The sequence below is a fragment of the Micropterus dolomieu genome, linkage group LG04, assembly GCF_021292245.1.
Source record: "Micropterus dolomieu isolate WLL.071019.BEF.003 ecotype Adirondacks linkage group LG04, ASM2129224v1, whole genome shotgun sequence".
Lineage (NCBI taxonomy): Eukaryota > Metazoa > Chordata > Actinopteri > Centrarchiformes > Centrarchidae > Micropterus > Micropterus dolomieu.
In genome coordinates, this window is record NC_060153.1 from 22,153,207 (window position 1) to 22,174,626 (window position 21,420).

Consider the following 21,420-nt stretch of genomic DNA (forward strand, 5'->3'; position numbering starts at 1 on the left):
CAGTAAGCCATGACAGTATAACACTGAGCCGGTGTGCACAATACCAGGACCCTGAAACTGAAGCAGCTGAATGGAAACCATCATGTCCCCCAGTATCATTTAAGAGTACTCTAAACTGTAAAATACTGCATTCAGTATTCCTGTATAAACCTTGTAAGAGGGATCAAAGAGGCATACAAATAAATTTATTTATCACATTTAAACTCACACATACACAAAATTAACATACTTTTCATAGTGCAAACAGATTAGTGGAAACTCAAAGTCTGATGTTATTATAGTTAAAACTATTTTTTATGTCAGTGACTATGTCTTACAAGTGCAGTGTTTTTTACATAAAAACTCAACCTTAGGACATCCTTCAGAGATAAACATTTTTCATGTGATTTCTTGTTTGACGTCTTTTAAAAAAAGATTCTTTATAATTATTATTTCTATTATGTCTCCAAGTTTTCCCCTTTTTGTCATCTTCCCCATTTGCACTCCCATTATTCTTATGTTTCCATTCCTCCGAGGAAGACAAGCACGAGGAAAACATTGTGCAGAGTGTTTTTTCTCACTGGTAGAGATCATCATTGCCTTCCTCTCTGTACAGGCCTGACCCAGAACCTGACTCCTGACCTCCAGACCGGGTTCCAGTAGCAGATGGGAACCTAAGTGGAGAAGACAATGGAATGAGCCTTGACTGCGTCTTGAGGAAATCAAAGAAAACGCTTTGTTGTACTTGCACACTGCGTGTGTACCTAAAGTTTCCAAAACCTCGGCTCTGCTGCAGAGTTTGAGAAAACATTTCATATTTGCGGATATCGTTGTCACTGACAGAGCGACGGGCAAATCGCATCGCCTCTTCAAAGTGGTCCTTCCTGATCTCTGGGACTGGATCAAAGTCCTCATCCTGCAGAGAGAGAAAAGTCCCATTATCCATTCATATGTATGCGTGTGTGTGTGTGTGTGTGTGTGTGTGTTCCCAGTCCAAAGGCTGAAAGTTACAAAACACACAGCCGCCCTTTAGGGAACGTTTTTATCTTCCACAGTCTCTTTCTGCGCCAAGCACACACAGCCTGGTGCTGCTTTGAGGAGTGGAGAATGTCTGATATGTGTGTGTTTCATGTTTTTATATCCCGGTGGGGTCCTTAACTTGAATGCACACTCGTGTCACTGTGGGGACAAAAACTGGAGTCCCCACAGGTAGAAACTCCTTTTAACTGAGGGTTAAGACTTGGTTTTAGGGTTCAGGTTACAATTGAGTTAGGGCAAGGGGGTAGGGAATACATTATGTCAATGAACTATCAGTTATTAATTAGCGAGGGGAGACACATAATTACATAATTATCAGTCTCCTGTTTAATACAGTATAGTGTGGTGTAAATAAGGAGGTATGTAGCAGTCTGACCATGGGGATGCCTGGTCTGTTCTGCCTCTGACGCTCAGCCTTGATCTCGGCCTCGATGGCCTCACGGATGGCCAGCTTGCAAGCTCGCTGGCAGATCTCTGTCAGGTCAGCTCCAGAGAAACCGTCTGTGATGCCAGACAGGTATTCAAGGTCCACGTCCTACAAGAAGGAGAGACGGCGAGGAGCAAAAAGAGAGAAATAGGCAGGAACTTTGTGTAAGTATCATTCTCGAAGAGCATTTTTACAGTTCTTAGGTAAAGGCACTTTATTTGACTTAAGTGAGAGTTTAAGTTCTTACTCAATTACATTTATCTGCTTAATGTAGCTACCATTTCCTTCGCAGCATAAGGATTTATTGCAAAACGTATAATAAGCTTATAAAATATGATGCGCTGTCAGAGTTTAAATTATCCAACAGCATATAGTTCGATCAACTACAAAGCATCATCTCTCAGCAGGTTAATGCGACGATAATTTAACATCTTGAATAGGAGCATTCCTCACAATGGGTACTTGAGTGATACTTAAATACATCTACAGACTAACTTTTGATTTTCTGTTCTCTCTCTCGTGGACACGAAGAAGATACTGCGCATGGAAATGAATGTGTGTGTGTATCACTTACCCGTGCCACAGGGGACTTGCGTAGGTTGGCGTTTAGGATTGCTCTGCGAGATGGTTTGTCTGGGAGCGGGATGTAGATGAGCTGGTCCAAACGGCCCGGCCGCAGGATGGCAGCGTCTATGATGTCTGGTCTAGTGTGACGAGAGGAGTAAAGAAAGTGACATGAACATTGACATGACTTTCCTCTTGACCCCCAGTGTACTGACCTCTCAAAACACAATAATAACACAAATTTCCACATGTGCACCTGTTTGTGGCACCAATAATGAAAACGTTCTTTTTGTCGGACATGCCGTCCATCTCTGTGAGTATCTGGTTGATGACTCTGTCAGCTGCACCACCCGCATCCCCACCTCCGCCTCCTCTGGATTTGGCAATGGAGTCTAACTCGTCGAAAAACAGGATACAGGGGGCCGCCTGTCTGGCCTGCGTGTGGACAAGAGGCAGAGAGGTCAGCATGGTTACAATGTGAAACATAGGAGATACAAATCCCAAATGTCTATCCTCCCACAGTTGTTCATTTTTCTTTCCTTCCTCTGCTCTCACCTTATCAAACACGTCTCTGACATTGGCCTCTGATTCTCCAAACCACATGGTGAGCATCTCAGGTCCTTTGATGGAGACAAAGTTTGCTTGGCACTCGTTGGCGATGGCCTTGGCTAGTAGAGTTTTCCCACAGCCTGGAGGACCATAAAACAATACTCCACGAGATGGAGTCATGCCAAACTTCAGGAACTTGTCCGGATACTCGACAGGGTACTGAGGACAGTGAGATGAAGAAAGATGGATTGTTGATGGGACTTGTGTTTGTAGGTGTGTGCAGAGTCTGGCGCTGTGAGTGTGTGAGTGTTTCGTCCACCTGGATGAGCTCTTGCAGTTCTCTCTTGACCTCATCCAGTCCTCCGATGTCCTGCCAGTTCACCTGAGGCACCTCTGCAATAGTCTCTCTCAGAGCTGATGGGTTGCTCTGACTCAGCGCCCACTGAGGAAGGACATGGTGTTGTCTTCATTTATTCTGGCATTAAGAAGATTTTATATGTGGTGCTGAGCTAGTACACAGTATGTGTGTGTGTGTGTGTGTGTGTGTGTGTGCATACTTCAAAGTCATCCATGGTGACAGCCAGCGAGTTGAGCAGGTCAGCGTCAATGGATTCATCCTCAAGGTCTATGAGGACCATCTTCTTGCGGATGGCTTGCAGAGCAGCTTCTGAGCACAGAGCAGCTATGTCGGCGCCTACATGACCGTGGGTCTCTGTGGCGATCTGAAATATCAATATTAATTTATTAAACAGCACACATGCAATCAAGATTGGGATAGAATTCAGTTTATAGATCCTATTTTAAACAACAACACTGAAATGAGAAACTGACAATATTTGATGGCAATGATGTTGGTGAATTAAACACAGGAATGGTAACAAATTCCACCAGCATGAGTGTGAATTGAATTGAATTTAATCTGTTATCACTAGAAGGTTAACACTCAAAAATGAACATATTTATTGGTCAGATTATAATAGTCACAAGTCTCATTGTAGTTTACCTGTTAATAATTTACATGACAAAGTTTACTGTCTAATTACATGACGTAAAAGTTATACAAACACAGCGGAATTTTACGTAAATGTTAAATTAAGAGGGATCTCCTGCGAAACAAATAATTTATTTTAAATTCACTCTCAGCCCTTTTATCTCACCGAAGATAGTTATGCAAAGTTATTCTAAATCATAAGAGATAAGACAGCAAAATTAAAGCGGCAAATCCTCAGCTGGATGTCTGGCATTTCTGCTTGAAAAATGACAGTTGTTGATATTATATAAATAGTTGCAGATGAATCATTTGCCAATCACCTAAAAGTATTAGCTGTAATTATTGGAGAATTTAGAAGATATGTTTTTATGTTGGCTCGGCTCCGGGCTGCTACATTTTCTCACCCTCTCCAGGTCGACGTCGTCACCCAGTTTCATGTTTTTGGTGTGAATCTGCAGGATCTCCAGTCTGCCAGTCGAATCAGGGATTCCAATGTCAATCTCCCGGTCAAACCTGCCTGGAGAGAGACACCATATTTGTAAATGTGTGTATGTGCCTGTGTGTGGGTAATACTACTGTTGTGGGGATGTAAATCTGTTTACACAGTGTGTGTGTGTGTGTGTGTGTGTGTGTGTGTGTGTGCGGCTGTCCTGACCGAAGCGTCTCAGAGCAGAGTCCACGCTGTTTGGCCGGTTTGTAGCTGCCATGACGACCACATGAGCTCTTTGCTTCAGACCATCCATCAGGGTCAGGAGCTGGGAGACTATACGCCTCTCCACTTCACCATGTGTCTACACACACACACACACACACAGTTACACTGACCTTATACATAAAATGGTATTTTGCTACTTGTTTTCTGATGTTTACCTTCTCTCTCTTGGGAGCGATGGCATCCAGCTCATCAATAAAGATGATGGCCGGAGCGTTTTTCTCCGCCTCCTCAAATGCCTTTCTTAGGTTGCTCTCTGACTCTCCCGCCAGCTTGCTCATGATTTCAGGACCTTCAGAGAATGATGCAGAGCATGTAAAACACACTTTTTCCTACACAGACATCTAAATAAGAACACCAGAGAGGTCATTGCCTATTCTGAAGAGCAGGATTAGGTTTCTTCCTCTCATATGGCCTCACTGTGTCAACAACAAAAACAAAAAGACTCACCATTAATGAGAAAGAAGAAGGCACCAGTTTCGTTGGCTACTGCCCGGGCCACCAGGGTCTTTCCTGTGCCTGCAGGGCCGTACAGCAGGATACCTCTGGGAGGCTGAGAGAGTCATAAATGCCTGTTGTTAGGATCAAAGGATGCAGAGATATGAGTGGATGGGGTCAGGGTTTGTGTGAGTATGCACCTTAACTCCTATAGTCTTGAAAAGCCCGGGGTGTCTGAGAGGAAGCTCCACCATCTCTTTGATCTGGGCCAGCTGCTTCCGGCAGCCTCCGATGTCGTCGTAGCCGATGTCATTAAGGCTCTCCTCCTCATCCTGTCACAGGTCAATATGCAAGAGTCAGATCTGGTCGAGTTTATTCTTAGTCATTAATGTGGTATACACTTAGTGGCCTGGTTCCTGATGACTATAAAGTTCCATGAAATCCCTCAAACTGGATGATATTCTGACTTTATGGATACTTTATACAGGAGTTGTTTTGCAGTGCAATGTACTATGGATAAGAGAAGAGTGAATGATTGCTGGAGGGGGGGCAAAATGTGGTAGATGATTATTTAATGGATTAAACAACAGGTTAGAAAATAATCAATAAACAAATAAATGCTTAGAAAAGCTTTGAGGATCGACACAAATTTGTTGCAGCCTGCAGTAACTTCTTCCACACTTCTACACCAAAATAGTGCATTTAGATAACTACTCATTGTGTATTTTAGACTATTAGTATATAGAGCTGGGAAATAAGGAAATAAGTGATAATTACACAGATTTTTAATGATGCATTTGTAGCATCTTGTTACATCAGGACTTCCTTCCTGATAGGAGCTCAGTATCTCACTAAAGTGGTCTTTTGACATTAAACAGTCCAGAGGTTCATAAATCTCTCACAGACCTCTCTTTTGATGGGTTCTCCCTCACAGTAGATGACAGTGTCTGGGGCAACAATGCAGTGAGGGCTGGGGTCAGTCTCCACCACTTTGAACTCCACCGCCCGCATGCTCCCCCTCACCAAGAAGATGTCATCTGGCAACACAGAAAAGAAAAAAAGTTACCACACAGAGGAGCATCTGAATGTGTTCTAGATGCTGTTGTGGTGGTGATATGATCTAACAAACAAGCAGATATGAACAAAAAGAGGTTGTCACCTGGTAGTAACGTCTTTGGTGATGAGGTTTTACAGGATCGTGTTTTGAATAGAGCTGTTTTACTGGGGTATGATCAGTGGCAGAGGTGTTACAGTACCTTTATGTACGGGCCGGTAAGCCTCCAGAAAATACGGTTTGAGGAAAACCTCAAAGAGGTTTCCCGTCAGGCCCTCAATGGTTTCATCTATTGGGAGGACATGGATCTTTTTCCCGTACTTGATGTCAGGGCAGGCATGAATACTGTGATAAAACATCAGCAGCAATTAGTGAATTCTTGCTCATTATTTCATAGAATATTCTCAAACCTCACATGTGACACAAAGACACAGGTGTGAGATCTACCTGATGATGTCACCGAGCCGGACGCGTAGGTTGTTGCGCGTCACACGATTCACGCGGATTCGTTCATCCCCACAGGTGTCATCAGTCAGGACGATGCACACCGTTTGGCGACACTTCCGCCCTTTCAACACCACCGTGTCACCCCGGAAGAGCTGCAGCTCCTCCATCTTATTCTAGTGGAAACACACGCAAATTTCAGAAGAACTACATACATGACTAGAATTCATATTTACACTGTACACAGACCTGTGGCAGGCTGACAATGCTGCTGTCTTCATTGAGAGCTTCGTCCACAATGAGTCTGTTGGGTCTGTGTTTCTGCTTGAGGATGGCGGTGGAGAAGTCTTCTCCCTTTGGGCTTCCAAACAAGAGACACACTATGACTCTCTCCCACTCTGCACTTGGAGCTCTAATTTCCTCATGTGACACTGAGCTGTATTTAGACTCTCTTTGGCCCTGCACGTAGCAACTAAGTGAGTCTGTAAACGTGAAAATATCTTATTAATGTGTCCAGTTTTATGAAACAAACATGCATCCTGGATAGAACATGTCAATACTCCATATCTATAACATATTGTACAGTATGTTCAAATCATGAGTAAGCATACACACACACACACACACACACACACACACACACACACACACACACACACACACACACACACACACAGTACACATGAAACTGTTTCACTCACTCAGCTCCTCTTGAGCCTGGCATGACTGCTCCCCTTTGTCTTGTCAGATTTCAGATATCCTCAATTTGTCACACCAGGATCTGCTCCCTCGCTGTCGTCTACAGTTGTTTACTGTGGTTTAGTCAGGAGCCGATCTTGTATGCTCTGATTTCTGCTGTGATCAGTGCCAAAGGTTTCAGGTTCTGCCTGATCTGATCTGTGTGGTTTTCGTGTTCCTGGAGGCCAGACGTTCCCAGCAGAGCAGCTCAGTCTTTTCTTTTTCCTCTGTTCCCTTGAACCACCATGTTTGTGGGAGCTGCAGCCAGTCTGTTTATCAGTGGAGGTATAAATATTCTCATCTGCTTCCCTGTCTAATTTGTAACCCCATCGTGCGCACACACACGCCCGCATTTTCACACACTCGCACACACGCAGAGATCCCAAGCACTTACCTTGGAGAGTGTCCCAGGACAGATATAGCATGATATGTCCTCCTCCCCCTGCTTCTGTCCAGCTGATGCAGGCACAAGTGCTTTGCTCATGAAGGACACCTCCCATGTTACTATGAAATATATATGAGTCAAAATAAATTCTGTATAGAGCCTGTTTTGGAAAAGAACAGACTTATAGTCAGTCTCATTAGAGTAGTCTTTCCTTTCCTGACACGCAGCATGGTCTCTCCTCCTTCCACTCCTTGTCGTTGTGACTGATGGGAGCTGCTGTTGTAACCCAGCTGCTCCAAACCCTTGTTGTATTCCCTCCCTCACACACACACACACACACACACACAAACACACACACACACACACAAACACGGTCTGTGCATTTGCATCTGGTGCATGCAAACACACACTGCCCACACATAAACAAAAACACACATGAACACTGTTTATACTTTTCACAACATGCAACATGCGTTAACACACTCTCTGAATGGACACATTGTGGTGTTTTAATTGAAAATTTTATTACTAAAGTTGCCCTTTAACAAATAACCTAGCAACACAGGCATAGACGCACTGTACATCCCCTTTGCGAGAAACTGAACACAGCTGTCCTCTCCGACAAATTCAATTAATGAAAATGAAATGAACTGAATGCTAACAGTAGCAACAAACAAGTGCAAAATACACCTTCAACTAACTGTAAGAACCTGAAAATAGTTGCAAAGAAAGTGAAAGCGAAGGGGAAACGGAGGGAAGAGAGGTAGAGGAGTTTTGAATGCACAAAGAAGCGTTGGTTTGGACATTAGTGACTGGAGAGGGGATTAAAACATTCACAAAATGAGACCAAAAATGCTGAAAACAGAACATACAAAAGAGTAGTTTTCATAATGCATGCACAGAGGGAGATGCCAAACCTGGAATGTGGAGGTGGGAGTGAGATGTGTCATCCTTTAACAGCATTTGGTTTCTAAGGTTTGACTGGTACAAACAGTTAAAAAATGCTGGTGGTATGAGATTAGTTGATTGATTGACTCAGCTTTACCCTGCGATAACATCTGTCAGTTAGATAATTGTTTTTCAATCATTTACAAACGGAGGCTGATGCATTAAATGGACTTATTTTCAATATATTTACAATATTTCACTCTATTACATCTAGTTGAGAGTTGATTGATGTGCTGATTTCAGTTCAGTTAGCTGGAGCGTTTGATCAGCATGTCTGCAGATATTTCACACTGGTCTGTAGCATAGGCCGGTGTTACTTCTGCTCTCAGATTAGTCTAATGCAAGTTAAACGTTTATAGGCTAAAACGTTAGCCACCCATCCACAAGGCTGGACAAACTCTGAACTAAAAGCCATGTTTGCATGGCAACATTCAGTGACACCTGCTGACCAATAGCACCAAATGACAAAAAATATAGAGGAAAACATAGCTCATAATTTGTGGTTTGCTAACTATGTTGTGGAGCGAGTAATAATAAGGGAAGGAGCTTTTAAGAAATGCAGCAGTGAAAACATTGTCAGTCGTTTTCATTTGTCCAAATAAACTATCCTGAGTCTGACTGACGAGTTAGCAGAAGTCCTGCTATATGAAGAAACCACAGCACCTCGGCTCTGCTACATGTGTCTTTATTCTAATCGATATTGTTGTATAGTTGCACTCTTTGCTGAATTTCCCCAGAAAGAAATAACCTTATAAATGCTGAATCCATCCACAAAACATTTTCTGCTGGAGTGCACGGAGCTGAGCATGAGTCAGCCATGTTTTTTTAGTATGAAAAAAGGTCTTAATTTGTCCAAAATCCATTGCAAATGAGTCCTACTTAAGAACTTGAGAGTTTTGTTTATCTGAAGTCTGACTAGTTAGATCTAGCTTTGTGAAACCGGCACCTGATGTGGTGATGCTGTTTCAAAACATTATGAACAAGTCTACGTCATGGATTTTCATCTGAAACATTAAGCTACACAAAGTCAACCACCTGCAGATGTAAGAGCTGACAAGATCCCTCTCGATCATCTAGGGGGGAATAATCAGCTTATTGCTTTGACTAAAGAACATTTGCACGCTGTCTCAAACCCAGATGTTATTTAGACCTATAGGACGACTATGATGGGTCAGTATCCCAAACATCCACTCCCGCTCCTGGGAATGTATTTAATCTGGTCAACTCCTAATTTGTTTCTGTTCAATCCAACATGCTCTGTCAAGCCTTCACACACATACAGTACTGTACACGCACATGACATGACAAACACACACCCACAACTGAGAAACGCTTGCATCACGGCCTCAAAATCCAACCCAAATTTACATCCACACAGAATACACTTTCAAAATGTGCAAAAAGGTCAGCGCAAAAAAAAAACAGCTAAAAAACAAAACATCTTGCACAGTTTAATTGAGAAATTGCAAAGTGCTTTCTTTCTTTTTTTTTTAAACCTCTGCTTAAAATGTTATGAGTCTACTTTCTCCCTCCAACATTTGTGCTCTCTTTGGTAGAAAACCATTGTTGTCCAGGAAATCTAGTCTCATATCTGCGTGTCCTTTCTGGACCAGCCATAGAGGGCCATGTGGAAGAGAAACAGAGGTGTGTGTGTGTGTGTGTGTGTGTGTGTGTGTGTGTTTGACATAAGATGAAAAGTGTATATCATGCATACATTTTTATAGAATTACTTTAGCTATATGTAAATACAAACATAACAGTCTTTGTGTGTATTTCATGTGTTTGTTGTTAGCAGTCCTCATCCTCAAAGTGCGTTTTCTGCAGAACCTTTACATGACGCTCATAGATCTTGAGGGCGGGGCCGAGTTTGATTGACAGGCCAGTCAAAACATCGTTTCGCTGCATGAGGAGAAGAGACTTGCCATCGATTTCCTAATGAAGAGAGCAAAGCCGTGGGGGTAGGTAGATGTAGGTTACAACTGTCAAATGTTACAAGTGCAGCGATAAATCCTGTCTCTGGTGGCCTCTAGTGGTTGTTAAAGGAGATTACAGGCTCACCTGGGTCCTGAAGGCAGTAGCCTGCTCGGGGAAACCTGCTGCTGTGAAATAACTGACCACATCAGACACAGTCCAGTCGACTGGGTTCCCAATGGCCCCCTCAGACTTCATAAACCTAGAGAGATGAGGGCGGTTGGCCCATCGGCTCATTAGAACACCTGCTGTATACTTGTACAGTTTTGTCAGAGCTGACAGAGTTAACAGTTTAAAGAATGTAGATTTGTGGTGTTTTTTTTCTGTGGTTTTATTTAATGGTTATTTATTTCCTATGTTTCACTTTATTTAAAGTGGTTAAAATCAATATTTTTACAAAGAATGTATCAAATAACAGTGTGAAAGAAATTGCTCGTAGTGATAAACCTACACCTGAATCTGCAGTTCCTCGACTTAACAGAGCTTTCTTGTGACCTTCAGCTCATGTTTAGCTGTCCTGCTTGCAACTTTACTGTTCTGGTTCACTCTCACTGCTCTCATAGCGTTGTTTCAGCTATAGCAGGCAGCTGTTTTCAGCGAAATAGCTCCAACCTCTACCTGCTCAGTACCAAACGGCAGACTGAACGAGCTAGCTGGTGAACATATGGAGAATTTAGCAGCTAAAGAGAGAACGAAATATCTCCCTCAGGAGTTGGTATGGATCGAGCTAAAAAGAGCTAAACAAGAAAAGGGAAAGGGTTATTTTGGACAGCAAGATATGGAGAAAACACTCAGTGCTTGATGGTGATTTATAGAGATGGAAATTAACCTTGTCCATATTATGTGAACAGTGTAGGTCCCTTTTTCATACATAGTCCCCCAAATTTAAGATGATCCGGAACATACATTTCAAAATGCCCTTTTTCAAAAGTCTTGAAATTTCATCTCAGGTTTTATTTCATAATGTCACTTTTCATGACAGGTGTGTTGTCACTGCCCTCTCACTGCTCTCTCACCTTTCAGGTCCCTGCCTCCTAAGCTAGCAAGCTCAACAACTGCTACCAGATTCTGAGAATTAAATTCCTGTTAATTTGATCAACAATGCTAAATTAATTCTGAATCAACCAACTAGAGGCTTCTACTGTAAATACACTGTACACTGACATTGGTACATCAACATCCCAGTACGAACACTTAAATAGCCCTTATTTAAATCATAATGTCTGAAAAGTTGTAAAATTCCCTTACAGCCAAATCCAGACTTAGCGAGCCTGACCAACTATTTGGGAGGCGGGGTTTAAGGAAATGCTAGGGTAATTTTATACCTGGAAGTCAAACTTTTTTGGCTTCATGCATCACTTTGCAATTTTTATGGGAATCAATGGGTCCCTGCCTCTGACGCTGCATCCAGATCTCTTTCTACATGCCTTTAAGGCTTAACTTAACAAGGCTCCTAATGTTAGCTATCTCTGCCGGCCTGTGAGCTTATTACTCAGTATCAAAGTGAAGTGAGTCCATGTTAGAAAATTTGCTAGCTCTTGTTGGCTTGAGCGGCCACAGAGAAAGTCCAATTGCCTTTTTGATGTTTACGGAGTTGTGTCTTTCTCTGAGGAACAAAAATAAAAACACTGCAGAGGTAACACTGCCGTTAATACATATATAACGTTATAAAAAACCAAGCTCTCAATCCAGCCTAGTTAGTTAGCCAGCTAAAGTTGCAGCCTTGTTAAGCTAAATTAATAAAAGATGTTAGTTTCTGTTTCTGTGTTGCCACGTTGCTCATGCTAACTGATACTGTCTAAATCTGCCCCCCCGCCCCATTAAACAATTAAGTGTACAATTTTTTCGTTTCTGATTGTTAAGAGTTGCAAAAATAAACAATTAAAATGTATTGTTTGCTATGTGTTTCCAACTTATTATTCAGCATGTTCATCATGCATTTAATAATATTCTTCTCTCACCACCAACCAATAAAATCATTGATTTGTGATTTACAGTCCCCTCCAAAAGTATTGGAGCAGTAAGGCAAATTCCTTTGTTTTTGTTGTTCACTGAAGACATTTGGGTTTAAGATCAAAAGATGAGTATGAGACAAGAGTTCAGAATTTCAGCCCTCATTTCATGGTATTCACATCTAGATGTGTTAAACAACTTAGGACATATCACCGTTTGTATTAGACATGACCAAACTCCTCTTAAGGAGGTGAAATTCATGCTCTATTGGGTTCAGGTCAGGTGATTGACTTAGCCAGTCTAAAACCTTGCACTTTTTTCTCCTGATGAAGTCCTTTGTTTTGTTGGCAGTGTGCTTTGGGTCATTGTCCTGCTGCATGAAATACGTCCTTCTGATTAGTTTCAATGCATTTCTCCGTAAATTGGCAGACAAAATGTTTCTGTAAACTTCTGAATTCATTCTGCTGCTACCATCATCAGTTACATCATCAATAAATATTAATGAGCCTGTTCCAGAAGCAGCCATGCACGCCCTAGCCATGACATTACCTCCACCATGCTTCACAGATGAGCTTGTATGGATCATAAGCAGTTCCTTTCTTTCTTCACACTTTGGCCTTTCCATCACTTTGGTAGAGATTAATCTTCGTCTCATCAGTCCATAAGATTGTGTTCCAGAACTTTTGCGGCTCATCTCTGTACTTCTTTGCAAATTTCAATCTGGCCTTCCGATTCTTACTGCTGATGAGTGGTTTGCATCTTGTGGTGTGGCCTCTATATTTCTTCTCTCTGAGTCTTCTTCGAACAGTGGATTGTGATACCTTCACCCCTGCACTGTGGAGGTCATTGGTGATGTCACTTACTGATATTTGGGGGGTTTCTTCACAGCTCTCATGATATTTCTGTCATCAACTACTGTTGTTTCCTTGGCCGACCTGTTCGACGTCTGTTGCTCAGTACACCAGTAGTTTCTTTCTTCTTCAGGACATTCCAAATTGTTGTGCCTGCTACGCCCAATGTTTGTCCAATGGCTCTGGATGATTTTCCTTCTTTTCTCAGCTTGACAATGGCTTGCTTTTCTCCCATAGTGAGCTCTCTGGTCTTCATGTTGGTTTATCCTCTTTAACAGGAAATGCAGTCTTTATAGGTTTTAACCTATTTTTAGGATGAAAACTTAGACTAGTCATGCAGAGCTATTTAATGTTTGGGCAATCAACCTAAACGGCAACACCTGGGCAACAAGAAACATCTGTCAGTCACATGTTCCAATAGTTTTGCTCACTTGAAAAATGGGTGGGTTCAAACAAAGGGTGGTATGTCCTGAGTTGTTAAACACATCTAGATGTGAATACCATGAAATGTCTTCAGTGAACAACAAAAACAAAGCTCCAATACTTTTGGAGGGGACTCTATATACTGATAAACCCATTTCAACGGAACATTTTATTTAGTTTGTAGTAAAGTGTCAGCATTGATCTCTGTTTTTCAGATTGGGATGACATTAAACCAACAACAACAAAAACTTCTGACAGCGGGGACACTGTAAGAATCAGTTGTTCATATCCAGACATCCATGAGAACAATCAGAAATTCCTGTGCAAGGGGGAGAATCCTTTCAACTGTGAGGAGCTAATACATACAACAGAAAATGACAGAGATGTGGTTAAAGGCAGGTTTGATATAAGGGATAAAAGGAGAATGAAGTACTTCTATTTGTCCATCAAAAATGTGAGCACAGCCGACTCTGGAACGTACTGGTGTGGCTCTGACAGGACATGGCAGCAGGATAAATACATCAAAGTCCTCCTCTCTGTAGGTAAGTATACTGAGCACTTTATTGTTATAAATTAACACAAGTATTACTTATTCACTCTATACCTTTGTATTAAATACAGTATTTTATTATTACTTATTTAAGTATTTAATCAATTATTTGCAGCTGTTAATGAATATATGTATAGTAACTTAGTAAAAGTAAAAAGTTGTGTTAGTATTTTGTGTGTCTCAGCTGCATAACTGAGCGTAACAATAAAAACTGAGAGAGGGATTCAGAAAGAGCATGGCTGAAATTAGAAAAGCAATGAAACTAAATAATTATTTCCAGTAGTGGAATGTACTTGTACTTATGTACATAAGTAACATTTTGAGATGACTATACTTCAGTAATTCCTGTTTACTGCTACTTTATAGTTCTACTGCACAACTAGAGATAGTAGATATTTTTCAAATTAAGGTTTGAATGCAGGGCGTTTTACCCACACAGCTGAAGGACACTTCATATCTGGAAAATCAGGCTTTCCAGATCCAGAGGCAGAACCAGAATCAGCTCCTGGATCTAAATCATCTACGACAGAAGAGAGATATGAATCCCCTAATCCTCCGAATATAGGTGACCTCATCACTTTGATTACTGCTAACTGACAACACACGGCTGCTTTTCAACATAAATATACTAACACTTCTGCACAAGCACACACTGACACAACTTCTCCTTTATGCATGAATTCTGAAGACAATAAACAGTGAACAACATGTATCCTTCATCAGTTTCAACTGTTGCCTCTTGTTTGCAGGTATGATTGCCGGAGTAGTAGTGTTTTCGGTATCGTTTCTGATACTTGTAATTGTACTTATACTGTACCGACACAAACTCCCCAGGACAAAAGGTGAGGGATGGAAATACGGCAAATTCAACATGTTGAACTTGAACTGTCCTTTGATTGGCAAAAACATCATATGTCTATTATCAGTAAAGTTAATTTAGATATAGAAATTAAAGGCTTAACTTCCACATGTTTTGCCTGAGGAGTAAATTTGAATGCAAACAGATTATCTTGTTGTTTACAGATATTCAAATGTTCTGTTTCTCAGAGTATTCTGCTGCACGGGGTTCATCAGAGGACAGGACAAACACTGGACACAGCAATGAGGTGTGTGTGTGTGAGTGTGTGTGTGTGTGTGTTTGTGTGTGTGTGTGTATGTGTTTTTGGGTTTGCTTACAACAGCTGCATCTATCACACTGTTTCATCCTCTGTAGGGAGATATTAGAGAGCACCACTATGATGACATACAGATGCAGAACCAGCAAGCAGGTTTAGGAGAAGCACTGCTGTCTGTTTATGCCACTGTCAACCTTCCCGCAGACCAGCTCCACTATGCCAGCGTCCGTTTCCAGAAGGACACAACAGATGGGAATACACTTCCTGTCACCTCAGTTTGCGACTCCTCCTCTATCAGTTGGCCTCAGGGTGCCACCCATCCTCCAGCAGAAGAGCAGACTCTCTATTCTACACTTACATATCCTGAGGAACCATGAGACAGTCTTTCACCTATTGATGTTCGCTGTGCAGTTTGAGGGGAAAATGCTGTGAAGGATTTGCTTTTGTCTTATGTACATACTGCCCTTTTACACAGAATATGGAAAAGTGATTCGGCAACATTTATGACTGTTGGACCCCACATTTGACATTTTGGCACTAGAGTTAGCTAGTTAGTAGTATGGCTCTGTATCTAATAATGTGTCATATGTATCTGAATATGATGATTACATTTTTGAGAATACATCTGTCTCTGGCTTAGGTCTGTCATTCTTAGTAAAACTTGCTACAAATCAGTTTGGTTGATGATTCTATAACAGATCATTATTTATTATATAAGCTTTGATTCATTGATATATCTGGCACTATCCAGATCCAGTATCCAGAGAGGTTAAATGACACTGTTAGATTAAATAATGTGATAGGCCTACCTCTTACTCACTGCAGGCTCAGTCTGCCACCTGCTCCACATGAGCAAATTTGTCTATTTTATCTTGCACAGGCAATCAAACACATTTTAAAAAAATAATTTCTGTGATTCAAAGACTACACTGTGGCTGCTACTGTTTTGAGCCTTCCCTGAATACAGGATATTTGTTTTGAAAACAGTGGTATATGTATTTGGCTCCAGCTTCCTCCCACCGTCCAAAGACATGCAGTCTAGGTTAATTGGCGACCCTAAATTGTCCTTAGGTGTGAGTGTGAGCGTGAGTGGTTGTTCGTCTATGTGTGGCCCTGCGATGGACTGGCGACCTGTCCAGGGTGTACCCCGCCTTGCGCCCGATGTCAGCTAGGATTGGCTCCAGCCCCCCCGCGACCCTGTATGCAGGATAAGCGGTTGACGATGGATGGATGGAATTTCTGTGATTCAAAGACTACACTGTGGCTGCTACTGTTTTGAGCCTTCCCTGAATACAGGATATTTGTTTTGAAAACAGTGGTATATGTATTTGGCTCTGGCTTCCTCCCACCGTCCAAAGACATGCGGACTAGGTTAATTGGTGTCCTTTGGTGTTCGTGTGCATGGTTGTCTGTCTATGTGTGGCCCTGCGATGGACTGGCGACCTGTCCAGGGTGTACCCTGCCTTTCGCCCGGTGTCAGCTGGGATTGGCTCCAGCCCCCCGCGACCCACGCAGGATAAGCGGTTGATGATGGATGGATGGATGGTATATGTATTTGTACAGAGATTACGCTATTTCGTCCTTGCCATGTTTTGCTCTGCAGCGCCCTCTTCTGGTTGAACTAGTGATCAGCTGGAGATTGGTGACTGTTATGACTGCGCTCCAGCAACAGCTCCCAGAAATACAGTGTCCAGTACCCATTATAACTTTTACCTGATACAGAAAAAATCGATTTGCCCTTTATATTAACATCTCATAGGTGTTTTTGTCACAAGTGGATAAAAAGTTTAATTATTTTCAGTGGACAGTGGACGTGATGGTGTGCACAGGAAAAACTACGCTGTGATGAATTTGCTTTAATTTATCGCCCCCCAAAATGCACTCTTCCTATGAGGTCCCTCACCAGCAACAAGATAGTTTTAACCACTTTTATCCCATTGACTTGTCCCAGCTTTTAAAAACAGTATCACAGATGGGAGTGTCTTCCAGCCCACTTGATGTTATACCAACAAAGTTTTTATTGAAAGTAATGCATTCTGTCAGCCCCACTTGATTTCTGTTTTTAACAGCTCCCTATCTACTGGTTGTGTCCCTGATTATTTTAAAATTGCTTGCATAAACCCACTAAAAAAAAAAAGTGGATTAGATTCCTCCCTCCCTCAAAATCTTAAACCAATTTCCAAACTACCTTTTATAGCAAAGATTTTAGAAAAAAAGTGTCAAAACAACTGCTCTCTGTACTGGAAAATGACAACATATTTGAAAAGGTTTAATCTGGTACTAAAGCAGACTTAGACTGCGTGGGGATCTCTGGTACAGCTTTGGAAAGGTTTTCATCCTACCTGTCCAGTAGGAGGTTCTGTGTCTCTGTGAATAACTATGTCTCTTCATTTTGTTCAGTTAAATATGGAGTGCCTCAGGGATCGGTCTTAGGACCCATTTTATTTTCCTTGTATTCGCTTCCCCTTGGACACATTATCCAGGAACATGGTGTCTCTTTTCATATTTACACTGATGACACACAGATCTACATGCCTGTCTTGCATACTGAGTTTACTTACAGACTGCCTCTGTGAAGTCAAAAATTGGATGTCAAATAATTTCCTCCAGCTGAGCTCAGACAAAACAGAGATCTTGGACATTGGGTCCTAGCAAATGGCAAAGTAAATACTGCCATCTGCTGGTTCCCTATGGAGGACTGATCCTGACAAATTCAGAAATAAATACAGAAATAAATAAATGCTCAATAAATAAATAAGCATATGATTAAATGCACAAAAAAAGTAAATAAATAAATGTAAGCAGTAATTAAATTATACAAGGAGGCATAAATGTATATATCTACTTTAATTAGCTTCTTTATTATTCACCTTTGTAATAATTACCTTATTTATTTATTGTCCATTATAATCTTCAACTTTATTTATTACTTATTTTTTAAATTAAATTATTTATGTGTGTTTTAATATTTTTGTCTGTTTTATTCTTCCGTTGCATCTTCTACCCTATTTATTACCCCAATGGTATTTATTTCTGCCTGTCCTTTTTACATTTCTCTATGCATTTCTGCCTCATTATGCAAATGAGGAGGGGCTGTGTCTCAAGGGGTGAACTTCTCTCCTATTGGTGGACCAGTCAGTCGGGAGAGCTCTAGGCCTACTCTGCCTGCACACATTAGTGATGGCAAGTTCGGGTCTTTTGACAGACTCGTTCATTCAAATCTCGTTCATTAAAATTAACTAATATTTTTTTTGAGTCATTTCGTTCATTTGAACTAGGCTGGTTATTGTGGCGCTGCAGGCCTCTAGTGGGCGATTAAAAAACAGCGCCGTTCTCAAACACGGAAGGCTGCCTGGCTTGCTTTATTTGACAAAGTATAATGCACAAATTCACCTCTTGATTACTGTATGTCATCATTATATAACCCCCCCTGGGCCCACAACCAAATTCTAACCATGTAAAAACCAAAGAAATATGTTGTCTATATGCAATACACTACTCTGCCTAAATCCTTCCATTTTCACAATCTTTCCTAGTAGTATACAACCAGACCAGCCATATAAAGGCTTATGTATATAATAATATCATTATCTCTAAAGTGCTCATTCATTCAGTAGCCTAACGTCCCTATCCATGAGTAAAATATTAGTATCAGATTTGCAGTATATATATTGAAGTAATAAGCTTGATACACTATATGAAGAAACACACTTATTAAAATTCAACCAATTTAATAATAATTTGGATCAAGCCACCAAGTTCTTAAAGAACTCCAGCACAGAGAGAGGAACAAAGAAATATTAACACATTATATAAATGCAGCAGTTTGGCAGCCACATCAGGTCCTGATTCTGCAGACAGAGAAACACACATGAGCACATCGCTCTCAAACACTGCAGGTTGTTCACCAGTCACGAGCTGTGAAACATCACGGCTCTGTTGATAAATAATAAGTAAAAGTTAACGTTGCGTTCTCTGGCGGACCTGGATCAGCTGTTACCTGTTTACAGGGCTAACGCTAACGTTGCTACGTGGCTGTGTTTTAATGTTTCAATGACCGGGTCTGTTTGTTTTGGAGAGGAGACGACCTCGGAGGTAATTCGGCTCCAGGTAGAACCCTGTCAGGGCTCTGAAGTGGACCCAGAACAACTCTCATCAGCTTTTAGCTGTAAACACTAGCAGGACTAAAGTTACGGTGCGGCTGTGTTAAAACTATAACTTAGCACAACATCACTGCGCTGTAATAACGTTATGCTTTATAAAATGTCACATAATTAACAAAATAGTTATATAATGTCAGTCCAGAGACTGTTACCTGACAGCCGACCAGCCTCTCATTCTCCGGCGCTGGCAGTCACTCAGCCTGCGAGTGAACAAAAGACTGAGGAGGACCCATGTGAGCGGTGAACGACTCAAACCTAGAGACCCACAGTTGCTATAAGTCGTAAACTAATCAATTCTGTTTCCTGTGCTGACGGAGCCCATGCAGCTACCGTGTGACGAGTGAACGTAAGAGTCCAAGATCCTTCACGCATGCGTGAAAATGACCGAACCACTCACTGATTGGGTCTTGTGAACGAAACGTTCTTTGAAGGACCACCAGCAGAACACCAGCAGACAGACAGTACTTTCAGTTTGCTACATACATGGACACAGAACTGCGCTATAGGGAGAACCACACGGTCAACTAGCTGCAGCTAAATCTGGAGTGCACTCGTATTCAATTCTGTATGGTAAATTCAGTTTTAAGGTGGCAGAGCGAGCTGACAGGCAGAGTTAGAGACTGTTATTGTCTCAGTAGTACGCGATGCAAGCACCACTTACAACATAATTTATACAGTATGATATGCAGTATGAAAATAAGATTAATTGGATTATATTCACAGGAAGTATAAAACCTGTTACATGTGTCTATTAAAAGTAAAATAACACACAAATGTAAGGGAAATTACTTAGATTTAAATACTGCAGTTGTACATTTAAGTAGCTTCCTACCTTTCTGATAGGAAGTCTCCTTGAGATGGTATAAAACATTTCTCCTTAAATTCTGATTTGAGTTGTGTACAACTATGACCCCATGAATTAAAAAATTAAACATTTCACTGCCCAAGTCAGCTATAACACAAGGCTTGTTCATTACACTACATGCTGTACAGTATTTGTTCTGAGTTCATCCTGCACTGCAGCAGCTAATAAAGCCCATTTAATCCCAAAAATTGTTTCTTTTAGGCAGGCTGGAGCAGAAAACAACTCACCTTTCTCAAGTTGTACAGTAATGTCACATATGTGTATGAAGGTGGATCCAAACAAGCTAATCTTAAATGTCAAAGTAGAGATGAACCTAGGAGGCCTATTTATTTTCATTCATTACACAAGATGAATAAACTATACAGACAGTTGTAAAAAATCTTGAATGTTCCCCACTTGTTATAGTTACGCAGAAATATTAGGGATGTGGGCTGTTTTGAAAGTATCCGCTGTTCTCCCATGCTCTAACACACAGTAACGATGAGATGTGTGCTGTTCTCCCATTCTTCCTCTGTAACTACACATAAACAACAAGGCATGTAAGGGGGAATATAAAAGGAATTTATTTTATTATTTGGGGATTATTTTCCTCTCCTCCATCTTCCTCTTTTCCTCTGAGGATTATGGTTATGTTCTCCGCATGTCTCCTCCTGTGTTTTCTGTGCAAGACATAGAAGTACATCCAACGAAGGTTAAAATCAAGGGCAACTGGACTTGGTTGAAGATACTGGAAGACGTTTCGTCCCTCATCCAAAGGACTTCTTCAGTTCTGACTGACTGGCAGGGAAACTCAGCTATTTAACCTCAGTGGGGTCGTTGGCCCGGGTCATCGATACCGCTGGTTCGTTAGTGTTCCTTGTTACTGTGACGACAGTCGTTACAGTCGATAAGACTACCTGTGACCAAGACTGAACGACCATCGTTGGTATCGTTGGCTTCACCTGAGGCCAATAGGTTACGTTTGTTGAGTTTCCTGGGAAGTGATGAAAGGACAGCATTGTAAGTGGGGGATAAGTGGTGGGGTAGACCCCCTCCCCTGTTCAATGACGGCTTCTCAACCCTGGTGTAGATGGCTTCCTTGACACCTCTTTCAAACCATCCATCTTCTCTGTCTAAAATGTGCACCTGGTGGTCCTCAAACGAGTGTCCTCTGTCCTTCAGATGTAAGTAGACTGCAGAGTCTTGACCTGAGGAGTTGGCCCTTCTGTGTTGAGCCATGCGTTTGTGTAGTGGTTGTTTAGTCTCCCCAATATACAGGTCTG

At 41.5% G+C, this 21,420-nt stretch overlaps 2 protein-coding genes and 1 long non-coding RNA gene across 5 annotated transcripts; 1 reads left to right on the top strand and 2 right to left on the bottom strand.

Moving 5' to 3' along the window:
* Positions 1 to 246: 246 nt before the first annotated feature.
* Positions 247 to 6,528, bottom strand: zgc:136908 (Transitional endoplasmic reticulum ATPase). Its single transcript, XM_046047371.1, has 17 exons — positions 6,446 to 6,528; positions 6,200 to 6,372; positions 5,955 to 6,097; positions 5,605 to 5,735; positions 4,899 to 5,030; positions 4,711 to 4,813; positions 4,419 to 4,552; positions 4,204 to 4,339; positions 3,953 to 4,065; positions 3,115 to 3,279; positions 2,877 to 2,999; positions 2,564 to 2,776; positions 2,265 to 2,443; positions 2,019 to 2,148; positions 1,394 to 1,552; positions 744 to 895; positions 247 to 653 (listed from the first exon to the last, which is right to left on the bottom strand). Exons 2-17 carry the CDS (start codon positions 6,364 to 6,366, stop codon positions 557 to 559), a joined length of 2,277 nt encoding a protein of 758 aa, XP_045903327.1. The 5' UTR covers positions 6,367 to 6,372; positions 6,446 to 6,528; the 3' UTR covers positions 247 to 556.
* Positions 6,529 to 7,821: 1,293 nt separating this feature from the next.
* LOC123969724 lies at positions 7,822 to 11,866 on the bottom strand. The gene is made up of 3 exons (XR_006824773.1): positions 10,690 to 11,866; positions 10,326 to 10,440; positions 7,822 to 10,199 (listed from the first exon to the last, which is right to left on the bottom strand). It is a non-coding gene; the product is annotated as an uncharacterized LOC123969724 (long non-coding RNA).
* Positions 11,867 to 13,601: 1,735 nt separating this feature from the next.
* LOC123970171 (CMRF35-like molecule 8) lies at positions 13,602 to 15,706 on the top strand. Of its 3 annotated transcripts, none has more exons than XM_046048073.1 (5): positions 13,602 to 14,007; positions 14,437 to 14,580; positions 14,765 to 14,857; positions 15,063 to 15,121; positions 15,229 to 15,706. In XM_046048073.1, the coding sequence occupies exons 1-5, from the start codon at positions 13,890 to 13,892 to the stop codon at positions 15,505 to 15,507; spliced, it is 693 nt and encodes a 230-aa protein (XP_045904029.1). In that variant the 5' UTR covers positions 13,602 to 13,889; the 3' UTR covers positions 15,508 to 15,706. The 3 variants fall into 3 exon arrangements, with proteins under 3 accessions (XP_045904029.1, XP_045904031.1, XP_045904030.1); XM_046048075.1 differs by having other exon boundaries at positions 15,335 to 15,706; XM_046048074.1 differs by having other exon boundaries at positions 14,455 to 14,580.
* Positions 15,707 to 21,420: the final 5,714 nt, after the last annotated feature.